The sequence below is a fragment of the Plodia interpunctella genome, chromosome 7 (genome assembly GCF_027563975.2).
Source record: "Plodia interpunctella isolate USDA-ARS_2022_Savannah chromosome 7, ilPloInte3.2, whole genome shotgun sequence".
Classification (NCBI taxonomy): domain Eukaryota; kingdom Metazoa; phylum Arthropoda; class Insecta; order Lepidoptera; family Pyralidae; genus Plodia; species Plodia interpunctella.
Window position 1 is genome coordinate 5,449,445 of NC_071300.1, and position 22,416 is coordinate 5,471,860.

The 22,416-nt window shown below is 33.5% G+C and overlaps 3 protein-coding genes, 1 long non-coding RNA gene and 1 other non-coding gene across 7 annotated transcripts; 3 read left to right on the forward strand and 2 right to left on the reverse strand.

Moving 5' to 3' along the window:
- Positions 1-1,550: 1,550 nt before the first annotated feature.
- Positions 1,551-2,898, forward strand: LOC128671176 (uncharacterized). Its single transcript, XR_010369930.1, has 3 exons — positions 1,551-1,693; positions 1,874-1,985; positions 2,759-2,898. It is a non-coding gene; the product is annotated as an uncharacterized LOC128671176 (long non-coding RNA).
- A 143-nt stretch (positions 2,899-3,041) lies between these two features.
- Positions 3,042-8,402, reverse strand: LOC128671175 (uncharacterized protein). Its single transcript, XM_053747444.2, has 6 exons — positions 8,174-8,402; positions 7,500-7,691; positions 6,636-6,764; positions 6,311-6,418; positions 5,956-6,090; positions 3,042-5,761 (listed from the first exon to the last, which is right to left on the reverse strand). Exons 1-6 carry the CDS (start codon positions 8,222-8,224, stop codon positions 5,630-5,632), a joined length of 747 nt encoding a protein of 248 aa, XP_053603419.1. The 5' UTR covers positions 8,225-8,402; the 3' UTR covers positions 3,042-5,629.
- Positions 8,403-14,264: 5,862 nt separating this feature from the next.
- On the forward strand, positions 14,265-16,116 carry LOC128671174 (3-oxoacyl-[acyl-carrier-protein] reductase FabG-like). Of its 3 annotated transcripts, none has more exons than XM_053747443.2 (2): positions 14,265-14,541; positions 14,978-16,116. In XM_053747443.2, the coding sequence occupies exon 2, from the start codon at positions 14,978-14,980 to the stop codon at positions 15,764-15,766; it is 789 nt and encodes a 262-aa protein (XP_053603418.1). In that variant the 5' UTR covers positions 14,265-14,541; the 3' UTR covers positions 15,767-16,116. The 3 variants fall into 3 exon arrangements, with proteins under 3 accessions (XP_053603418.1, XP_053603416.1, XP_053603417.1); XM_053747441.2 differs by having other exon boundaries at positions 14,265-14,507; XM_053747442.2 differs by having other exon boundaries at positions 14,266-14,638.
- Positions 16,117-16,457: 341 nt separating this feature from the next.
- TRNAF-GAA (transfer RNA phenylalanine (anticodon GAA)) lies at positions 16,458-16,530 on the forward strand. The gene has a single exon. It is a non-coding gene; the product is annotated as a tRNA-Phe (tRNA).
- Positions 16,531-16,731: 201 nt separating this feature from the next.
- On the reverse strand, positions 16,732-21,169 carry LOC128671414 (uncharacterized). The gene is made up of 8 exons (XM_053747862.2): positions 20,580-21,169; positions 20,352-20,452; positions 20,011-20,230; positions 19,650-19,925; positions 19,141-19,311; positions 18,110-18,475; positions 17,712-17,972; positions 16,732-16,985 (listed from the first exon to the last, which is right to left on the reverse strand). Exons 1-8 carry the CDS (start codon positions 20,622-20,624, stop codon positions 16,815-16,817), a joined length of 1,611 nt encoding a protein of 536 aa, XP_053603837.1. The 5' UTR covers positions 20,625-21,169; the 3' UTR covers positions 16,732-16,814.
- Between the last annotated feature and the right edge of the window lie 1,247 nt (positions 21,170-22,416).

Sequence of the window (22,416 nt, forward strand, 5' to 3'; positions counted from 1 at the left end):
CGGGAAGATTTATTTTTCCAGGATAAAAGAACCCCTATGTCCTTCTACATACTTCGTGTATGCAAAATTTCAAGAAGATTGGTAAAGCAGGTAAAACTTGAAGAGAAGACATTAGTTAGGATTTACGCGACTGCCCAAAAAATGTGTTATGTGTTCGGGTTTTATGCTTGTAGTGTTTTGGTTAATTTATTATCTTGGAACCTAAAAATCAATCTCGTGTGAAGTTGTGACAAAATCTATAGAAACGGCTCATTATACCTACATATAGAAAACCTACCGCCTCCCGCAACATAACACATTAGTTTCTCTAGGGACATTTTTATTATGAAACTTTTGGAATATTTAACGCTATGTAGGTAAAGTAGATTTTTTATTACAAGTGAGTGGGTGAAGTTTTTATTACACCAAGAGCTATTTCTAAAGATTTTATACGAGTTTCAGCGTCTGAAAGTCATCAGTTTATAATAAAGTTATCATATAAAACTCAAACCTTATCCCTTGAGGGTAGTAGAAGGCAGTTAACATCGACTGCTTCGAGAAAAACTTTGATATAAGTAAGTACCTAGGAATCTACCCTAATATCTTGGTCATTTTACCAATACCTATTTTATTTTAATCTTGAATATTAACACTTTGTAGGTAACCTAGTTTCAATATTTATAATTTTTTCCTATTTTGTAGAGAGGATATACGTATTTTTACCAATCCAGACAACCCCATCTGTTAATTTTCACCACATTAAAACCGGTGCGAAAGTGTGTCATGTTGACGTGACAACGAGGTAAAAGAGCTCAGGGTTTTACAAATAGTAGGCATCGCAATGAAAGGAACCGAATACGAAATTGGTAGTAAGACCTCTTCCACGCTTATAGTACTTGCCTTTTCTTCTGATCTTCAGTATTTTAAGCCATAGAAGTGCCTTTTGCAAGTAACGCCCGAAGCAGACGTTCGTTCGTTCCCAACTGTTGTTGCGATTGCGACTGCACGACCTTGAGGTGTGTGGGTCCGCCCTAGCATAGGACCATATCCTCTCATAGATGTCGTACGAAGCCTGGGCAGTTTTGGCAACAAAAACATTCCCAAGGAGGGTTGTCATCAAGCAAGGAGCTGGAAGTAAAATCACAGCCAAATGTTAGGTAAATGTTTTTGAGTTATTTTTACGTGACCCCTGGCTTGGCGACCTCACAGGTCCGAACACAATTGGGAACAAGCGGAGATGGGAGAGATGGAGCCCTGGAGGCTTACGCCCATTTTCCTCCGGTCAAATAATAAAGGCCGATGTAGCGATAGCGACCAACTATGAGTAGTCTTCAATACCAAGAAAATTTCCATTCTGATTAAGGCACAGAACACTTTATTGTAAAGTTCTAATATCTGTGGATTAAGGACCTTATTACTACTTACTACTATTTCCGTGTAAAGTTTATAATTCCGTGACGATTTCTATGGACAATGTAAATAGGAATATATACTTTTTATACTAAGCTTCCATCGGAGAATGAGGTTTTTGTTCGATGTACTGGCATTTTGTACTTTTGATTATTTTGACAAATATTATTTATTATATATACAGCGGACGTCAGATCAAAGTGGGGTATCAAAATCTAAATTATCATGAAATCGAGGCTATTATTTATTAGGAAAAATATAGTAACATTGTTGGAACCGAGGCGATATGCGTCCAGTAAATCCAGTAAGATTTTACCTAATTCAGATCTCTATTTCTTAGTTACTCTTTACCTGACTTACAAAAGCCAAAAGATATGATAAGCAACAGCGCCAACAGCATTCCCAAAATTGTGTGAATCCTTAAATAAAACCGCTAACACGCTTAGATGTGAGTCCCAATTAAACTATTTAATATTGTCCACAGCCCATTGCGATGCTCACATGAATGAGCTGCCGATTCCATGTGGTCCTTTTAAACCGTATTACGATCATTGCCAGGCTTTCTACAACAAGGTTTTAGCATTTGGGTCTCTTTGGTACGTATTTTTCTAACACATTCGTTTTCGAAAAATAATTAAGTAGGTATATATTGCTTACATTCATCAATAAAACAGGCCAAGTGCGAGTCGGACTCGCGAAATTGTTGTATGAGATTGTTTTAGTATAAGAGTCATTACATCTGCAACTGGCGCTTAAACTGGCAACTGGATACTTTATAAAACTTATTAATTGGCTATAATATTTAACTTTGTCTTTATTAGTATAGCTCAAGAATTTGAGCTTGAATTTTCATACACGCTCAGGACGTTAAAGTTGGTATAATTACTATCTAGGTATTGAGAAATGAAATCATATACATTTTATATAACTTTTACTTACTTAATGTCTGTTGTGTTGCCTTTGGAAATAAAAAAAATAAAAAATAGTTTATATCCGCAACAGAAATACATAATCTGTGAAATTTTCACCTGTCTCATGATTAATGAGATACAGCCTTGTGACAGACTGGCGGACGGAAGTCTTTAAGTAATTGTTCCAACTTTATCCTTTGGGTAACCCTAAAATGGCCAAAATGCATCCGGATCGTATAAACCCCCCAATTCTATTAGGTATGTGTCTAGAGCGTTTACCACTATTTATCTCTTTGAAAAAAGATATCTTACCTATGTTCAGCAATAAAAGCGCAACACTTTATAGTCATCATATTACACAAATATAGTTATGGATTATACACATTTGCCAAAACAAATACCCTTGCCACATTAAACAAGAGCATCCAATCTCTAAATCGATATTTTATGTTTTTCAGGTTTGCTTTCTCTTTCGTGTTTATGTTATGGACGGGCAGTTTATACTTGAACTTAATGCCGCCAGCGCAGCCTGGACCGCCCACGGAAATGGTTAGCGACGCAGATGACAGATGTTGAATAAACATTTATTTTTCAGATATTTATAGTTTTGTTAATAACAGCCACACCAATATACTATAAACCTAGTCTTCTTAATCATTTAAAATTTAAAAAATTTCGCGTTATTTGATGTGATGCGCGCAATCGACCAATCGGGCTTTGCGAATTAAAGAAACAAATCAGTTTTGTGCATATTTTTATTCTTAGCAACGCTGAACTGATGAGCTACTTCAAATAAGGTACTTACACAATTAATTGGAACATTCGACTTAATACCGATGTAGTAAGTAATAAATATAAATGAAAATACAACGTTATGCAAAAATACCTACATAACGGGTAAATTGGGGGATAGCGCAAAGAATTTTTTTTTATTGCCAAAGATTCATAAAAATAATGTACACTTTACTTAACATATCTGAATATCTCTAGAGAACAGGACATGAACAGAATATGTTGAGTACTGCTGGTATCACACATATGTTATTTGTTGATCCTCACATTATAGAATGTATAAAATCTAACAAAAGAAAACTGTCAATTGTTTTTTTTTTCTAGATCACTTTGGATAGGTTTATAATTGAGATTATGATATCGATTGATAAATCCAAAACTGAACGTTATTTAACACTGTTTTAAATAACTCTTTATATAATATCGAACTGCCGACTATATATATTCGGCAAAGGGTTTCGACATGTTTCTTTTCCTTGCGGTAAAAAAACATAAACTACGAAATGTGAGTTCATTCATGTCGGCGTCTGTCTGAACCGAGTTCGCCGATAGTGTGTATGAGCCATAAGGCATAGAATAGATAGGATACAATAAGAGCCATGCCCCATCGCTCAGCCGCGCTCCGTCTCGTTGACATACCTATCGACGGATCAACGCAGGTGAACATAGAAATTGTATGAAGCTTCTATGTACGTCAATGTCAAAACTATAGAAAATAACGAAGTAAGTATGTAAAGAAGCACCACTGAGCATTGGGGTAAGGCCTATGGGTATGGCTGCGAACTGGGAACTGCGTTTCAGCGTGTTGATAGACGACACTAGCGACATCTATGCAGTGTTTTATTAATCATAAGACGAAGTAATTCGATGCATGTAAGAACACGGAACAATAGCATTTACAAAATATTTCTATTTGGGTAAGTAACAATGCATAATTCATGTATTATCGCTATGTTTGTTTGTATATTATTGCTTGTCATCACGGTCAATATGTACAAGTCGTCACGAGCTGTTAAATTCAAAACAAACTACTTTTAAAAGCTGATGAAAAACTAAATTTTACTTAAATATTTTAATAATTAGCTAAATTAGATTAACGAATATAAGTGTATAAGCGAGACAGGCATTTAGTTGTACAAATAATTATGCGACAAGATTACTTTTTAAACCATTGCAGATATTTGGATGTTCGCATAGGGGCGTAACTATATATGAAGGTCTCTTCCTTGAATATGACAAAGATAAAACAACAGCGAAGAAAGCACAAAATTAAGTCGTTGTGAAGTTAATATAAGTAGACCTTATAATGATTCCATAAAGTCCAATTTGGCTCACAAATCAGATTTCACTTTACGAAATTGAATTTATTTGTGGTTTATTCTCATATTTTGCAATAGAGACGAAACCACGAAGCTTTTAAAAGTAGCAAGTAAGTTTAGGACTACCAATGTATTCCTTGATATTTTTATTCAATTCGAGGTAGTCGCATGATGAATAATTCGCAAAATCGGTTATGAATTTTTTATACAAAACGCATTTCAAATACCTAAAAATGAATTTGTCATTTTGCGAATTGGTGATTATGCGATTAAACAAGTTGTCCTATCTATAAGTTGGACAAAATATAATAAAATTAATCTAAATATGAATACCTTCGACTACATTCTATTTGTATCCAAACTATACACTAAAAATGAGAATATTTTCAAATCTGTGACAACTTTTCACCCACACTTGGTCATTATTTGTTGATGTGCTATGTATGCTACGTTTGGTTTTCGGTATTCGGTTTCGGTTGGGTTAGGTTCTCGGATGTCTCGTATATTTTTACAAATATTTGTCTCCATTGACTGTTAGGGTTAATTCGTGTATATTATACATTAGTATAATATACACAAATTAACCCTAACAGCCAATGAAGACAAACATTTAAAGTTTGACAAGCCTAAAGAACAAGAAATTTATGCATACATGTAATTTGTATAAAGTGTTTAAAAACGGGTTTACCCAATTACACAGACGACTTCAGACTTATTCAAGGTCGTCTTTGTTTACTGAAACGGAGAACGTATTAAAATTAGAAGGATTATTTTTATTTCATAAAGTTATGCTCAGAAATGATATTTTTATCTATTGGTATAATGTCATTTAATCTTATTTTTGGTTGGTATAATGTAATAACATTATACTTACCAACCAAAAATAAGATTATGCAATTTGAAAAAAAAATTATCATCGTTTTTATAGTTATCAGAGACTTGAAAAGACTTAGCTAAATATGGAGTCCTTATGTTTTACCAAGGAATAATTTTGATACAGACATATGTTTAATAAAAAGTTATCAAAAAAGCTAAGTACATATGTTTCGATATATAATTGTATTATATTTTATTTATTTGTTAAGAGCGCAAAGGGTTTTAATGCACATAGTTTTAAACATTATTTTATTTCAAATTAACAACCTATATCAGCTCAATTTATGATCAAAATTACTTCTCAGTAAAGGAGACGACCTATAATTAGAAAGAGGTCGGGAGTTATCTGCTCTCTGGCTTTAGCTTGGGTGGTTTGAAGCCCATTATCTTCTTCTTTTTCTTCTCCTTGTTCTTCTCCTTACTGCCGCCAGACTGGAATGTCTTCCAGCTATCAACGCGGTTTTGACGAGATTCCTGAAAATTTATAAATAAAGTACTTACTTATTTTTTCTCATTGAATAGAGTCTTGTGGAAACAGAAATGGTCTTGTTAAACTTTAATGAAAATTCTAGATCTACTAAAAATACACAATATACCAATTATAATCGCCATTGTCATAGAAAGTAAGTTGAACAAATTTGTAAAGTAAATATAAAAATAAAGAATACCTCAAAGTTCTTCGCCCACTCCTTCTCAAAGGACATCTGTTCTTCTTGCTCTATCTCTGCTTCCCTTTTCCTCTTTCTCTCTTCCATGTCTCGAGTCTCCAAATGTTGCCGCTTCCGCTCCATATCAGCAAACAACTAAAATATCATTACAAATTATATGAGGAAGAATCTCATATTAAATAAAATATCTATATTAAATAAATGAAGGCTTAGACGTTAGCTACTATATTTGTATTATATTATGTTAGCTACTATATTTGTTACTCAACCACACAAAAACTAATTGATGAATATCAATCTTGGATTCACAGATTCTATTGCAGTTAGAAAGGAGGCCTAAATGAGGAAATCATACCTTCATTGTCATGACATATACTGCATGTTTGTACTTGATTGGGTCATCCTCCGGTATACCTTCTTCAAGGCGACTTTCCTTTTTCAACTTTTTTTTCTTTTGTTCTATCTGAAAATTAAATTAATTTTTAAGCATAAGCATATTCAGGCAGACAGGATAGTTATTAGATTTTTTGGGAAAGAGACATTATGTAATTGAGTAAAATTTCTTTGGTAAAAGAAGACTAAGGACCTCAATACAGGGTTAAGATGTGACATAGCAATTTGGAAAACCATGTAGGCTTTGCACTAATGCCAGTTTAAATAAAATTTTATCAAATATTTACCATGTGATCTGTTCTTTCCTTGGCCTCTTGATAAATATCCAAACATTTTTTTCGAGTTTCATCATTCTCTAGTGTTTTCCAAGATCTATTGACTATTTCAAACGCTTGCTGCGCTCGTTCAGAATCATCCTGGAATTTAACAATTTTTTTTTTAAGAATTTTGGACCTTCATCTTTTACATGTAAGTAAGTATTGTTTGTCTATAGAGAGCAGAAAAAAAATTGAGGGTGCTGGTCTTGGTTGGCAACACTGGGTGTTTATCATTCAATTTTCCAATGGCAAAAAAGTTTTCCGTTTTCTACTCTTTACAGACATTACCACACTTCCTTTTAAATAAATTACATTGGTGATGAAAAAAGGCACAATAAAACAACCATTTCTTCATACTTGTCCCATTTTCATACTAGAATTTATAACTGCAACAGACTTTTGAAGCATACTTATACTTAGTATGCTTCAAAAGTCTGTCTAAGTTTGTTTATAATGTCTATCTATTGATATAGGTTTTAGTTATTCTATATTTCTTACTGATTCCTATAATTTACAGGCGATCCTAGTTTGTCCTTACCTAAACTGCATGTTGATGGGTGAATTCACGGAATGGATCGCATCTGTGAATAAAAAGGAAATATTGACGGATATAACCGTCTAAACAATAGAGCAATGGAAATTGATATTCTGAGGAGTTAATTTTAGTATTTCCGTTGTATACCTTCTCCATCACCTGCTTAATCCATATGAAAGTTATTTACATTTTAGAAAGATCACCCTTTAATTTTATTAACACAATTGTCAGTTTTACATTTTTAAATTGTAGCCTATCTAGATATTTAAAAACTAGGTACATAACAATGTGTCCCTTACCATATTCTTATCTGGATGAACAAGGATGGAAAGTCTCCTATACTTTTTCTTGATTTCATCAAGTGTTGTCTCTGGTTCAACCTGAAGGACCTCAAAAGGATTCAGGTTGAAGTAGGTGGAGCCAGGACGCAATAATCTCTCAATTTGCTGTTTTGGTGTTAACACTGAATCACGTTTTTCAATCTCCTTAACCTGAAATTAGTATGACAAATTAATCTTAAAATAGCTCTAATGTGGATTTTGAGTTTCACAATTATTCCTGGCTGGACACCAATCATTACTGTTTGTATTACAACAATATGCCTGGGAACAGCAGATTCTGTTACAAAGAATCAATATCTTTGATATTTATTTTATGGCTAAAGGACAATATTACAATAAATAAAGAAATAATAATATCTAAGTATATGGGTACCTAGTAAAATTTCAGAGACTGGGTATATAATGTACTCTGTGCTGGACAAGTAAGACCAGCCTCATGGTCAAAGGAAGCTTTGAAAAAATTCCTCACCAAAACTCTTCGAAAAATACTACTAAAACTCGTATAAACTAAACTGAAACCAGAAACTAATAATAACAAAACGTCAAGTACTGAAAATGTGAAGATGCATATATTATACAACAACAAAACACGCCTTCTGCTTCTTGCATTACCTATTAGTCTGAAAACATACCTCTGTATAAAACTCATCGAATGATTCTGTAGTCGTAGCTGGCGCACTCATTTTGATGGTGATGATTCAAAAAATTAAGAATTAGGTACCTAATAAATGAATATTTTTAAACTATTTACAAAATATCTCTTCTTCTTAACATGACAAATTGATAAATGAATGGCTCGATCTCTGTCAAAAAGACGCTAGACGTCAATGGTGTGGAAGGGAAGCATTCTATTCTCTAAGTGTGGTTTTTTTTTTTTTGGTTTATTCCCTCGTTTTATTGAGGAGGCAAAGAGTACTAGCCCATACAGCCAAGTCTTTTGTATTGAATATTTATATATAAATAAGAGTGGCTAATATCCACTGAAGAAGAAGGCATAAGCCAAGTCTGTAGTGTACATCAAAAATTGAGGCCTAAAAGGCCTAGTCTTTAGTAATAAATCCAAATAAAACATAACCAAAAATATAAATATTTTTGTTTTAAGTCCAATCAAATTTCCATAAAAGTATTTGTTACAAATTCATATAAAGGTTTAAAGCATGCAGGATTGGATAAGAGTTCCTGAAGCGAGCGCGGGATTGCTTCAGAATAATTATAAATTTGTGTTAGGCGGTCGACTAACACAATTCTTTGCAAACAGAAATTGGAACATTCGTAAAACAAATGATGTAAAGTTTGATCTGCAATGTTGCAATAATTGCATATAGGAGAAGACAAAAGTTTAAGACGAAACAGATGAGAATTAAAACGACCATGGCCAAGACGAAGACGACAAACTATAGTATAGAACTTTCTACCAGCAAAATCTCTTCCTTTTACAAACCAAGGTCGACCTAATTTATTATTGATTCCCGCATACCATAAACCCTTGCAATTCAATTCCCAAGTCTCCTTCCATTGTTTGTCAAAAAGCTGTGATATATTTTGTTTTAATAAAGATAGAACATCTCCCGCTGGTAGTGAGCAAGATTTTAATTCAATGCAGTTACCATAACGCACTATAGTTTTGGCGAAATAATCTACACTTTCGTTACCCTTCACACCTATGTGTGATGGAGTCCATAGTAATATTATATCCTTATGATGATTCTGACAGAGATCATAGTACTTTTCTCTTATTTTATGTGTTATAAATGAGGTGGTAGAATCAAATTTTGGATTATTAAGCGAACTTAAAATACCCATATTATCAGTAATAATAATCCAATTATCATAGGAATGTTGAGAAATGTATTCGAGAGCTGAAAATATTCCAATTGACTCTGCCGTATAAATGGAAGCATTATTAGGGAGTCTACACCCATGACCCGTTTTGGCTTCTAAATCATAAATAGCCATTGAGACAGCTGACGTTGACGTATTCTTTGAACCGTCTGTATAAATTTGCTTGTAACCTCTGTATGATTCTAATTTGTTGTAAACATCCTCTTTAAATTCAAGAGATTTATCTATAACAATTTTAATAGGATAAAATTTGCTTTCGTAAGAACCTGAATAGCATGGCAGGATTACACTTTCATAAAGATTATTTTGAAGTTTGAATTCGACAGCTTCTTTAAGACATTCTGTTAAGTTTGAAGAAGAATTTTCTAACTTAGGCATTAAGGGGTGACCTGTTGAAGAGCAAATTTTGAGCAGAAATTTATAGTTAAGATAACGGAATCTTATGGCTAAAGGAGGTATGTTACATTCAACTTGCATTGAGATAATTGGCGTAGACATCATAGCACCCAAAATAATACGAAGACCTTTATTCTGAATTTTTTCCAGCTTATCTATACTTTTCTGATTAGCATAACAAAAATATGCATATTCGAAATGACTTCTAACTAGGGATTTATACAACATTAATAAAATTTTGGGGTCTGAACCCCAGTAAGTAGCAGATAATGTTTTAAGAATATTAAGAGCTCGAAGACTCCTGTTGGCTATAATATCAACATATTTATTAAAATTATTATTGTTTTGAAACATGACTCCCAGAAATTTTATTGACGAATCAGCAGGCAATAAATTACCCTCATACATTATACAAATATCCCTAACTTTAATAGATTTTTTTGAAAATACAACCACTTTACTTTTTTGTTTGCTGATGCTCAGCTGGAGATAGGTGAAATATGAGTTCAACCCAGCCAGGGCTGAATTCATCTTTCTGTTTATGTCTGACATATTATCTCCTTTGCAATATACAGCCAGGTCATCAGCAAACTGTAAATTATTGACATCCAAACCTAGATTAATATTTAAGCGATGAATATACAACACAAACAGCAAAGGACTCAAGATTCCTCCTTGACTTACACCTTTATATGAATATCTTGGTCCTATAAGATTATTATTAAACTTCACATATAATTTCCGTTCAAAAAGAAAATTAAAAATCCAATTTACAATTTTTTCAGGAAGTCCCAAGCTGATTAGAGTGGCAGAAAGAACATGCAAGTTAACATTATTAAAAGCACCAACTACATCAAAGAAGACACAAGCCAGAATTTTATTGTTTGATAAGGCCTCCTGAATGTCCAAATTCAAGTGACACAGACTTTCTCGAGCTGATCGACCACGGCGAAATCCAAATTGATTATAAGGCAATAAATGGTTACTCTCTACATAAAATTCAAGACGTTGTTTTAATAACTGTTCAAAAATTTTGCCAACACATGAGGTCAAAGTAATAGGACGATAAGAGTCTGGATCATTAGGAGCTTTATCTGGTTTTAGAATTGGAATAATACAATCCATTTTCCATTGTGAAGGAATTAAGGAGTTCTGCCATAGCAAATTTAAAATTGTTAAAAATGTTTGTTTATTAGAATCATTCAACAATTTCAACATTCTGTAAGATAAATAATCTAGACCTGTTGAAGTATTTTTTCTAGAGTTAAGGGCTGATTGTAATTCTTGCATAGAAAAGTCCTTCAACAAATAAGAATTATTGGTTGTGTGAATAGAGGGAACAGTAAAATTATTTTCAACTGTATCTGGGGTGTATTTATGAAGAAAGTCAGTTACCCAATTGTATTCAGAAACAAAATTTGTGGAAGGAGAGTATGAATTGTTAATTTTTTTGATTTTCTTCCAAATTTCACTCATAGAAGATAAACGATTTAGTGAGGAACAGTATTGCAACCAACTGAATTGTCTTTCGCGTCTTAAAATAACTTTTTTAATAGCCTGAACACGTTTCAAATTAATAAAATTTTCTGTAGACGGACAAGTTTTAAATAAAATATAAGCTTTATGAACATTTTCAACTGCTTGAGAACAAATGTGATTCCACCATGGCAAAGATCTACGACTTGCATTGATGCTGGGTGCAACAGAATGTTTAGCTTTGGGAGCTGAAGCTTCAACAGTACTAGAAATTATAGAACAAAAACTATTATAAGAATTGATGGGATCCACATGATTAACATTGAAATTAGACAACAATAAATTGACCTGTGCTTCATAAGTCTTCCAATCAACCAATTTTAAATTAACATGTTTTAGCAAATTTGAAGAGTTATGAAGCATATTATTAGAATTTGGTCCTAGACACAACCTTGTTAATGTAGGTAAGTGATAACTTCCAAGTGGGTTGTCACAGACCTGCCAATCACACTGTAATGCTAAACACGATGAAACCATGGTGAGATCAAGACCATTAGGTCTAGCAATATTTGAACCAATTGTAGTAGGCACATTGCTGTTTAAGAGAACCAAATTATTTTTATCTATAATATCTAGAATGTCCCTACCACGAGCATCAGTAGAATGACAACCCCAATATGGGTGATGAGCGTTAAAATCTCCTGAAAAAATAAAGGGTTTGGGTAAAGAAGAAATTAAATTATTCAATTTATTACTACAGAATCTAGGGGTGCTAATACTAGGACAATAAACACTAACTATGGTGACAGATTTACTATTTAATTGAAGAGAAATTGCCACAGTTTGTATTGAGTTATCAGATGCAATAGCAAAATTAGAGAAATGAAAAGAGTTATGAATTAAAATAGCTACCCCATTGTGGTCATTGCCAGAGTCATTTCTTACAACAGAGTAGCCTTTAATATTAAATTTGTGGTGTGGTCTTAACCACGTTTCTGACATAATAGCAACATGTATATTTTGATCATATAAAAATTTCTGGAAGTCAAGTCTATTACTTAATAAGCTTTGTGCATTCCATTGACAAATATTTATTATACCTGTGAATTTTCCGAACAAACTGAATTTGTCTTAAGTATATCCTTAAGAGTGTCTGCAATAGTTTTAGTATTTACAATAGTGTTATTATTGATTTTATTGTGTGTAATCACCTTTATGATTGCTTCAGTGATGAAGCTGAGCATTTTAGTGTCAGAGAGAACAAGTTTTTGGAATTCTTGTGAATTTTTTGGATTAGTAAGTGATGGAAAGGCGTTGTTTTTCAAGGTTTCAGAATAGGATTGTGGAATAATCTTGTTTTTATTTTCAATAATTTTTTGTTTTTTTACTGGACAAGTGCCTGAAATGGCTATATGATTGCCTTTGCAATGAATACAAACTGCATTCGCTAAAGAAACATTACAATTTTTGAAGCTATGGCCTTCAGTGCAGATAGAACAACGTTCTGCATTTTTACAAAATTTGGCAAGATGGCCATAACGTAGGCACCGGAAACATTGTTTAATCGGTGGAATATATGGCAGAACAGGTACACGCCACATTTTTAAATAAACATAATCAGGTAAAGACGCACAAGATGCAAACGTAATCGCCACGGTCTGAGTGGGTTGTAAGTTATAAGATTCGCCTTCTTTTACTTTACGCATTATTCTACGAACACAAATAATTTTTTTTGTTGTAGTAGAAAGAACTTTAAAGATTGTTTTGTTTGACAAGTCTGATGGAACATTAGTTATAACACCAGTTATTTCTGTAACCGCTGCCGGAATAGAAGCAGTGATGCGATGTTCTCTATGGAAAGTAGCATTGTCCAAGAATGAATTAGCCATGTTAGGATTATCGAATACAACCCCCATTCTATATTTGTTGACTTTTTTTAAATATTTTATCCCTTTTACAAAGCGAGTGAAACTATTACTTAAATACATCATATCTCTGGAACCTATTGGGACATTTTCATCCGAGCTAGCTATGAACACGACGTGCTCATGCCCTGGACTATCTTCAGGATATCTACGACTATAATCGGCGACCCTATATGGTTTGTATTTGTCCAGTGGCGACTCTGACGCGTCAGAGTATTCTGAGTCACTATCAGAGCTCTGGATTACCGAATTGGTTTCATATTCTTGCTCCTTCTTTTTCCTCTTCTTGCCGCCCATCGCTGGAAAGGTAAAAACTTACCCCGACCTCAGCAACACTTTATACAAAACAGACTATAGAAAATATATAAATAACGAAATTATATACAAAAGGAAAGGTATTTACAACAAGATTTACAAATATATACAGATTTTGCACAAATTTAAATTTTCCCAGAAAAAAAAGACCGCCGTCGCTTCCAAATTCCCGCGCTTTTTTTTTTCTAACTCTCTAAGTGTGGAAGTGACAGCGTCGCTACGCTAGGTCGCTAGCCCAGCCAACATTTTGATGGGAAACATGGTTGGTAAACAAAAGCATTGCCGCCTTTTGCTAAGTTGATGAAAACCTTCAATTTAGAGTGCTTTATTTATTCATTATTTTCCTTATGTAAGCATTTGTTTGTGAAAATATACAACAGTGCTGCATATTCGGGTGCCGAAATATTGGGAAACATCGTTTCCCAAAACATAAAAAACTTGGAAAACTATGGGAACCAAAATGGGTCTAAAAATGGGTCTAAAATTGAAGTCTTCAAAGTGTACTCAAAGGCGACAAAGAGCTGCTTCAATCCAGGATTTAATCCAGTAAATCCTTCTTTTTTCTTTTCAACTCGCACCACGATTAATTTTGGTTGTAAATCTGCAACAATATTGAAATTTGGCGCTCTTTGCCTACATTATTAGCAATGTTTGTTTACCGAAGTTGTACCAGTAGAGCCATCTGCGCCGAGCTTTGCGTAATATTCCCTATTCCATGAATGGAATTTAGTTGTGGCAACACTGATCAGTCATGTCAAGAGATGACGTTTTAATGTAAATGTTATTTTACGCCAGCTCCACACTGTAGCAGCAAACGGAAACATGCCATACAGAATGTGTACATTGCGCAGTTAGTATGAGTCATTTTATTTACCGCAATGAAAATCCAGCAATGTATATCGTTGCCGCTAAAGTTTGGCAAATTTGCTGACGTCAGTGTGGAGCCGGCTTAAAATAATAAACTTTGATTTGGATGGAAATCTACAAAACAAACTTTTATATTTATTGTCAAGTAAGCCCTCCAAAGATAATTATAATACACTTAGGTACGTTTTAAAGCCTTCGTTGTCCTGCAGTGGTGAACATTTAATAGTTAAATTTTAGATTTTACAGGATTAACTTTTGTTTTCGTTCGAATTATAGGTAAGGGCTGTTTTCCTTTTGTGAAGATTTATAGTTTACTTATGTGAACATTAAACATTTTACGTTCTAACCGGTCCAGTAATGTGATCCCATAATGCTCACATATTCTTGACAAGTTTTTTCCTTTCATTGGCCGAAGCATTCACAACACTATTCACAAGCATAACCTAAGCAACACAGGTTTGTTGTTTTATAGGTTTTTTTTCTTGTAGGGTCTTTGATCTCGACACCTACACATTTTCTGCATTCTGCCAAAGGCATACTAATACTCACACACCGTAAAAAGTCCTAAAAACTACAGTTGAGCCCTTTAACTAATTCAAATAATTTGTCATGCAGATGTCCACCATGTTTTCCAACAAAGTCGTCCTGGTAACTGGGGCCAGTTCAGGCATTGGAGCAGAAACAGCTCAGCAGTTCTCCAAATTAGATGCACTCCTAGTGTTGACTGGCAGGAACAAAGAGAACCTAAAAAATGTTGCTGATCGATGCCAAGAAATCTCACCACAGAAATTACAACCTTTCATTGTTATTGCTGATATGAATAAAGAAAGTGACATTGAGAATATTATAAAACTGACTCTAGAAAAATACAATAAACTTGATGTTCTTGTAAATAATGCTGGAGTATTAGAATCTGGTACTATTGAGACTACCTCCTTAGCACAGTATGACAGGGTTATAAACACAAATGTCCGAGGTCCTTATTATCTGACTATGCTTGCTACACCTCATCTTATATCAACAAAAGGAAATATTGTGAATGTTTCCAGTGTTACTGGCCTAAGGTCGTTCCCTAATGTTCTTGCATATTGCATGTCAAAATCAGCTTTGGATCAGTTTACAAGATGTGTTGCCCTGGAATTGGCCGTAAAAGGAGTTCGAGTCAATGCCGTCAATCCAGGTGTGATAACTACAGGGTTACATATGAAAGGAGAGGGTAGTATGAATGAGCAAGAATATGAAGCATTCTTGCAAAAATGTGCAGAGACACATGCTCTGAGAAGACCAGGTGATGCTAAAGAAGTTGCTAATGTTATTACATTTTTATCCAGTGATGCAGCAAGCAATATCACAGGTGCAACTATTCCTGTTGATGGAGGTCGCCATGCTATGTGCCCCCGCTAATACATCTTTGTTTTTGATTCTATATAAAAAAACATTTTCTATGAAATAAACGATTTGGATAGATATATACATAACAGAAGCAAAACCTTTACAGATAAGAAAGGCACATTCTACCTTGATATTGGACAGCTAGGGGATAATGATTATCAATGATCAATTCATGTAAACATTCCATTCCCTACCTCTCTCTTTTTTGAGAAGTATGTTTTCACTTGGTTAAGTTGATTTTAGTATGAAGACTATGTGTGTGATGTATTGCCTGTGACTGTGATGGTTGTTTTATAAAATTGAAAAAATCTACAGTAATGTTGAAAAGTATAAAAAATTAAATTGATAGTTTTACAAATCTCTCTTTATGTTTTCAATTACACATTCCACCCGTATCTAAGAGAGAGGTTAGCATGTACGATAAAGGAATAGGAATATTATTTGGCATTTAACGATTAACATGTACGATAAAGGAATAGGAATATTATTTGGCATTTCATGCCAAGGGTCCAGTAGAGAGATATTGAGTATCTTGTATGTACATACATAGTCTAGAAATACAAATACATTTAATTAGTATGATGTAGTTTTGAAGCGTGTGCATGTCGCACCATTTAATTGAAAGGCTAGGAAACACGGAATAATAACAAACAACATTTGAGGTAGGCACCTAGATACTTTGAATTTCAGATCACGTTTTATCGCCGAAATAGCTCAGTTGGGAGAGCGTTAGACTGAAGATCTAAAGGTCCCCGGTTCAATCCCGGGTTTCGGCATATGTTTTTTGAAATATATTTTTGTTATTATGCAGCAAAGTTTTGTGTATTATATTTACATAACAGTGTAAATATAATACACAAAACTTTGCTGTGTTGTGTTCATAAATAAATGATTAAAGATAACATAATTGTAGTTGCACAGATAAAAAACATGTAAGTACTTTTTTGATTTTATGCTCAATATTATACTAGCTATTGTTACTAAGTAGAATAGAGATTTATTTATTAGTTAGATTTGTTTCTCGAGTACAAGGTAAATTTTGTTTTAATATAATGCATTATTATTCAAGCGTCATGTATGTGTCGTCTGTCGTTTCTGAATCTTCTGCGGCACATTTGATAATAGTTATTGCTTCCATAGTTATATTTGCTGATGCAACTAACAGCCCTTCTGTAGTACAAGCTATTATTGTATTTAGAATATCCTCTGCTACGCTTCTAGTTTGTGCCCCCTGTAAAATATAATTTATTTAGTCACTATATTTTAACACATCAAAAACTTCTACACGATTTCTCAATCTAAAGTTTAATATTTTACATTAAAGTTAACATCTTCTATCGACTTTACTTTTATAAATGGACCAAGTTAACTATCATAATTTATCCATCCAATAATCTAACTATAATAATTTATCCATCAACAAGTAGGTATATCAATTTGTATGCATTAGATCTCTATACGTGCATGAGTATTGACAAGGTAGTAATTAATTGTTTAAAACAGGTAAGTAATTGTTAAAGTGAGAAATTGTTCAGGTCTCTAGACGAGCACAGGAAAACCCACATAACCACACTCGAAGGAACCCTACCGCACTAAGTTGCTATTGCAACGACCAACTTGTTTCCTTAGTTTGTTTATGGATTTCCAGGTGGACCAAGAATATACTTATGGGCAGGTAGGAGGGCTTCGAAAAGGGTTATTTATGAATTTATATCATGTTATGAATATGGAATTTAAATTTGCTGGTCGCAGCCTTAAGTTTAACCTCTCTTTGCATAGTGTTTGGAGATTTGTAGATAAATGGAGTCGTAGTGTCAATAAGACAACTTCGACTTTTAATTCCGGTAATTGTTTTTAGGGTATAGATGACAAAGGAGATGGCGCTTATCTGTTTCTTGTTTTCAATGAGTCACGTTAGCTCTCCTGAAAATTAAATTTAAAGTACAAAAGAACTTACGCTTTGAAGAAATTCATTTTCCATTGCGTCCACATCATTGAATAAATCTTCTCTCACCCCATATAAACACTCTTCGTTGACATCTCCTCTTTCGACACATTTATCGAGTTTGCCCTTTAGTTTGTTTTGGAAGTCTGTATCATCGAATTCAATCCTCAGTGAAAGTTCCAACAGTGAGAGCTGCTTTAAGTTTTCAGATACACACAGAGACACGTTCTTTAAAATTTCCTTCGTAAGGTTACCTATTACTTCTTTTTCTTCCTAAAATACAAAGTCATTTTACTAATGTAATATTGTAGTGTAAATAGATACAGTATTTCGTTGATATGTCTAATAATATTAATATGAACTCTACATTGGTCAAAATAAATAGAATAAATATTTAGATAAGAACTTACTTCAGCACATTTCTTTACATTTTGACCTGTGCTTATAGCTTTGTCGATCATTTCTTGTATTTGCCCTTGCAGTTCTTTTATACGTTCCTCAAATTTTGTTTGTATTTGATTTATTTTATCTTTAAATTGTTCAATCATTTCCTTTATCTTCTCTTTTGTTTTATTGGCAATATTTTTGATATGATTCCAAGTATTAACAGCAGTATTTTTTATGCTTTCCCATAAATCCGAGAGGCTCCTCAAATTTCTCTGATCTTGCACTTCAAGCATCCTTGAAAATTCTTGGGCTTTATTAAAATTATCATCATGGAGTTGTACTTTTCTCAGATAATGGTTTTCACGTATTAAGTTTTTTGATTCTGTCAACTGGAATTAAATCAATATAGGTACTTATTAGAATGACTGCACCATATGATTGGATTATTTAAATATTGCAATGTAGAAAATTTTTACTAAGTATCTTTAGATAAATTTAATTGCGAACCTGATATAATATAATCACTTGGACACAAATTACTAACACGACTTTCATTTTGATGTGTCTGTCTCTTCTAAGGTGTTGTTAATTCGGCTTTCAACCCCCTTATATAGTTAAAAACAGATTAGTTGGAGTGATTGCATAGTCAATAGATAAAATAGATATTGGCATTGTGAAATTGATGTCCTCTTATCAATCGTTGGCCTAATTGTTTAGTTTGAATGCATTCGTTTGATTCTACAGTTCAACACTGAGGTAAATTCTTCATAACTACATATACTTTTAGACAATTGTCTCTAAATATCTAAAGAGCCACGGTTTTATTTACGAACTACAGTCTTTTTTCAGCTGAGTCTTTACGTCATTGGGAATTAATTTACACAAAATCGAGAAATAAGTACCTACTCAAGTAAGTATTTCTCAAAATCAAAAGAAATTCTATGAAATGAGTGTAGTTAGGTGGGTTGCAATAACACAGTATTCGAAAATTTGTTTAAAATGAAACAGATATTGAAACAGTTAGTATTTTATTGTTTTTGGAAATTCAAGTTCAATACATCAGAGCTGTGGAGTCGACAAATGAGGTGAAAATGGATGAGGCGGAGCAGCTTCCTATTTCCATGATCAATCTAGCTGTAGCCACTCCAGCTTGGACCAAGCGTGTTCCTGCACACACTTCCAGAGCAGCAGGCAAAGTTGACAGTTGCAGGTTGAGACGGCCAATCTGTTTAGAAAGTTTCGAGATTATTCCATGGAATTAGTAGATACTCTGTACAACCGAAGTACTTACTAAATCCACGGATTATTCATTTTCAACATTATTGCTTAGTAAAGTATCTATGATTTTTGTCCTTGCTTCATGGTTTTGACAAAAACCTTTTTTGTTCGAAGGTCGAATACTATTTATTTTTGAATCTTACAGGTTATCTTATTGTTGTATCATGCACTTAGGATTAGGTACTACGTTGAATCTAGATAAATTTTAATATAAATGTGTGACAATTCGTGTTATAACAGTAATAAGTAAAAGTTGTGTAATTTTATTAATAGGAATCAGTTTACCTGAAGGCCACTCTGAGTCAAGAAGACAGCTCCTCTCATTTCAGTCCTCAATGCAACACTGCCCAAGCACGCGCCGACAGTCATCATGCTCGGCTGGTTTTTATCGATACAGGCCCTCATGTCATCCAGCGCCGCATTAGCGAACTCAGAAGCATTAGTAGCTAGGCTTGTGAGACTATCCAGTTGTTCAGCGATGTCTTTAATGCGTTCATCAGCGCAGGCGATGGTGTCTTTCATGGTGTCATTGAAGACTGATTCCGCATGTACTTTCTGCTTCTGCAATTTTTTAATTTTAATGATCAAGTTAATAGGCACTTCAGCTCATAATGGAAATGATTGAATCCGTAACTAAAGTACTTACATCAATACATTCCCTGACTTCTTGGCCAGAATTTACGAATTTATCGTAAACCGTTTGAAAGGCACTATCAACCCGCTCTTTCAGTTTCTGAATCTCTGCCACCATCCTTTCTTGGATTAATTTGGCTTGTTCAAGAATACCATCTCTGAACTGAGCTACTGCATCCATAGCCTCCTTAGCAGCCTTCTGTAGGTTCTCTACTAATTGTTCGATTAGGCGTCTGTAAAATATGAAAATTTCATGAAATAACGAGTCGCAAAAACGGTCTATTCACCTATTTATTAGTTTGTTTTACCTATGTCTGTTTTAAGGTACCTAATCAAATAGCCAGAATTAATTACCTAGTATTTCCAATGATATCCAGTTGTTGTTGCCGTAAAACAAGAGCATTCTGTGTTGGTGATGATTCGCCACTTGCAGGAAGTCCGAAAGTTGTACATGCCTGTAAGATAAGTTATAAAAAGTGTAGAAATACATAAGAACCAAACTCATTTTCAGATATTTATACTATAATATACATATATGATTAAAGTACCTATTTACGATATTTTGATCTACTTTTAACTTACCACAGACATGAGCAGTATGGAGCCCAGTGAAAAAATGGCGCGCATTTTTAGAAAATCACTTCAAAGGTCAAAGTTACACGAATAGAAGCAGAGTTCTGATTATGTCGAACACCTTTATTAGTATTTATAGTATTCTCAGCATATGCAGTAATTCTCCGTAAATACAAATAAAAACCTACATTTTATCTTATCAGACCTATGGGATCCGATGTAAATTTTTATGGGCAAATACGGTTTGCCGTCTGAATTACGAAATTCGTTATGATCTTAGTACACAATATATGGGTAAGTAAATACTTTTGTAATCATCATTGCCTTGAACTCATAACACTATTCTTTTGGATTGAATTTCAGCCTAACCTAACTGAAATGTGATAAATATAATGATTGTTAATCAAGCATTAATAAATTATGAAAGTACGTTAGACTATTTATTAAATTATTTATCAATAATTGTGTCTTTAGATAAATTCGTCCTGGTGAAAAAGTACACAGTACTAAATGTTGGACTTAAGAATGTATGGGTGTGAAGTAATATTTGAATTATTTTCAACAATATTCGACTTATTTATGCGAAGATTGTTTACATGTTACGACTCAAGAAAGAACTAACTTTACAGTCAACTCTGGAACTTTAGTAGACGTAACTACTTTTAGCACGTGCGTATAACACTGTACATAAAATCACAGCGTGTCACGATTAAGTTTCAGTAAAATTACTGTAAATTGATTTGAACTGTGTTGAAAATAACATGATAGTCTCCTATTGTTACTTTTCATGAGTTGTGCAAGTGCACTGATAACATTGCGATCTCAAGGTCCGGTTGGAAGCAAATGGGTACTTATTGTTATCGTGCTTATTTACTTGTTAGAAAGCAATTAATATTTTATAATCACATAGGCAGGTAATAGGTATTGTTGTCTAGTATGTCTGAATTCATATAACTTCATAAAGTTGTGCTCGTTGGCCGCATAAATATTCGTAGCCTGTAATTTGACGATTACGGGTGCTGCCAGGGCGCAATTGATCAGCCCGATTATGATATATTTTGTTTGGTTAATTGAATTTTATGTCTATATTAAAAAAAACTACTGATAGCATCGCGATATTAGCGATAGTTTTATCGATGTCCTAACCCTATCTAAATTTTGAGGTCTACTATTTACCTACTCTGTCCAGTATTCTATTCGAATTACCCTGAGTCCTACTGTTTTAGAAGAACGTAGTGTGTGTAGTACCTATGTACCAGTTTTTCTTTGTCAGTGACGGACAAGCGTATAAAAATAATGATAGTTAAACTCATTAACACCTATGCCTAACATGTGTGGTCAACTGATACAGGTAAAAGAATTAGGTATACTTTATTATAAAACATACTACCCAAACTTCCGCGTCGAAAAACGACCTTGAATATTGTAAAATTGCGAGTAATTATTGAGATTAACAATACGATTTACGAATGGCATTATTTGATTTTTCCAAAGTACCAAATAAATTGTATGTAGTGATAAGAAATTATTTTAAAGGAAAATAATGAATAGATTTAATAATAATTCTGTAATTATTGTTAAATCTACTGTGCTGTCACAGTTACGTATTGACTAGTTAAGTATTTATTGCATTATTACCTAGATAATAAATTAGAACTATAATGAATTTTTCAGGACTGTAGTACTTAGGTACATATTACAGTTCGATAGACGTGAAAAATTCAACCAAATAATTTTAGTTTTCAGTGATGATTGGACGAGAAGTTGAAATCACTTACGAAGAACCTAATTGAAAAAAGTTTACAAGGCGCCTTTTGTGAAATAATATGATAAATCTTCTCAACGC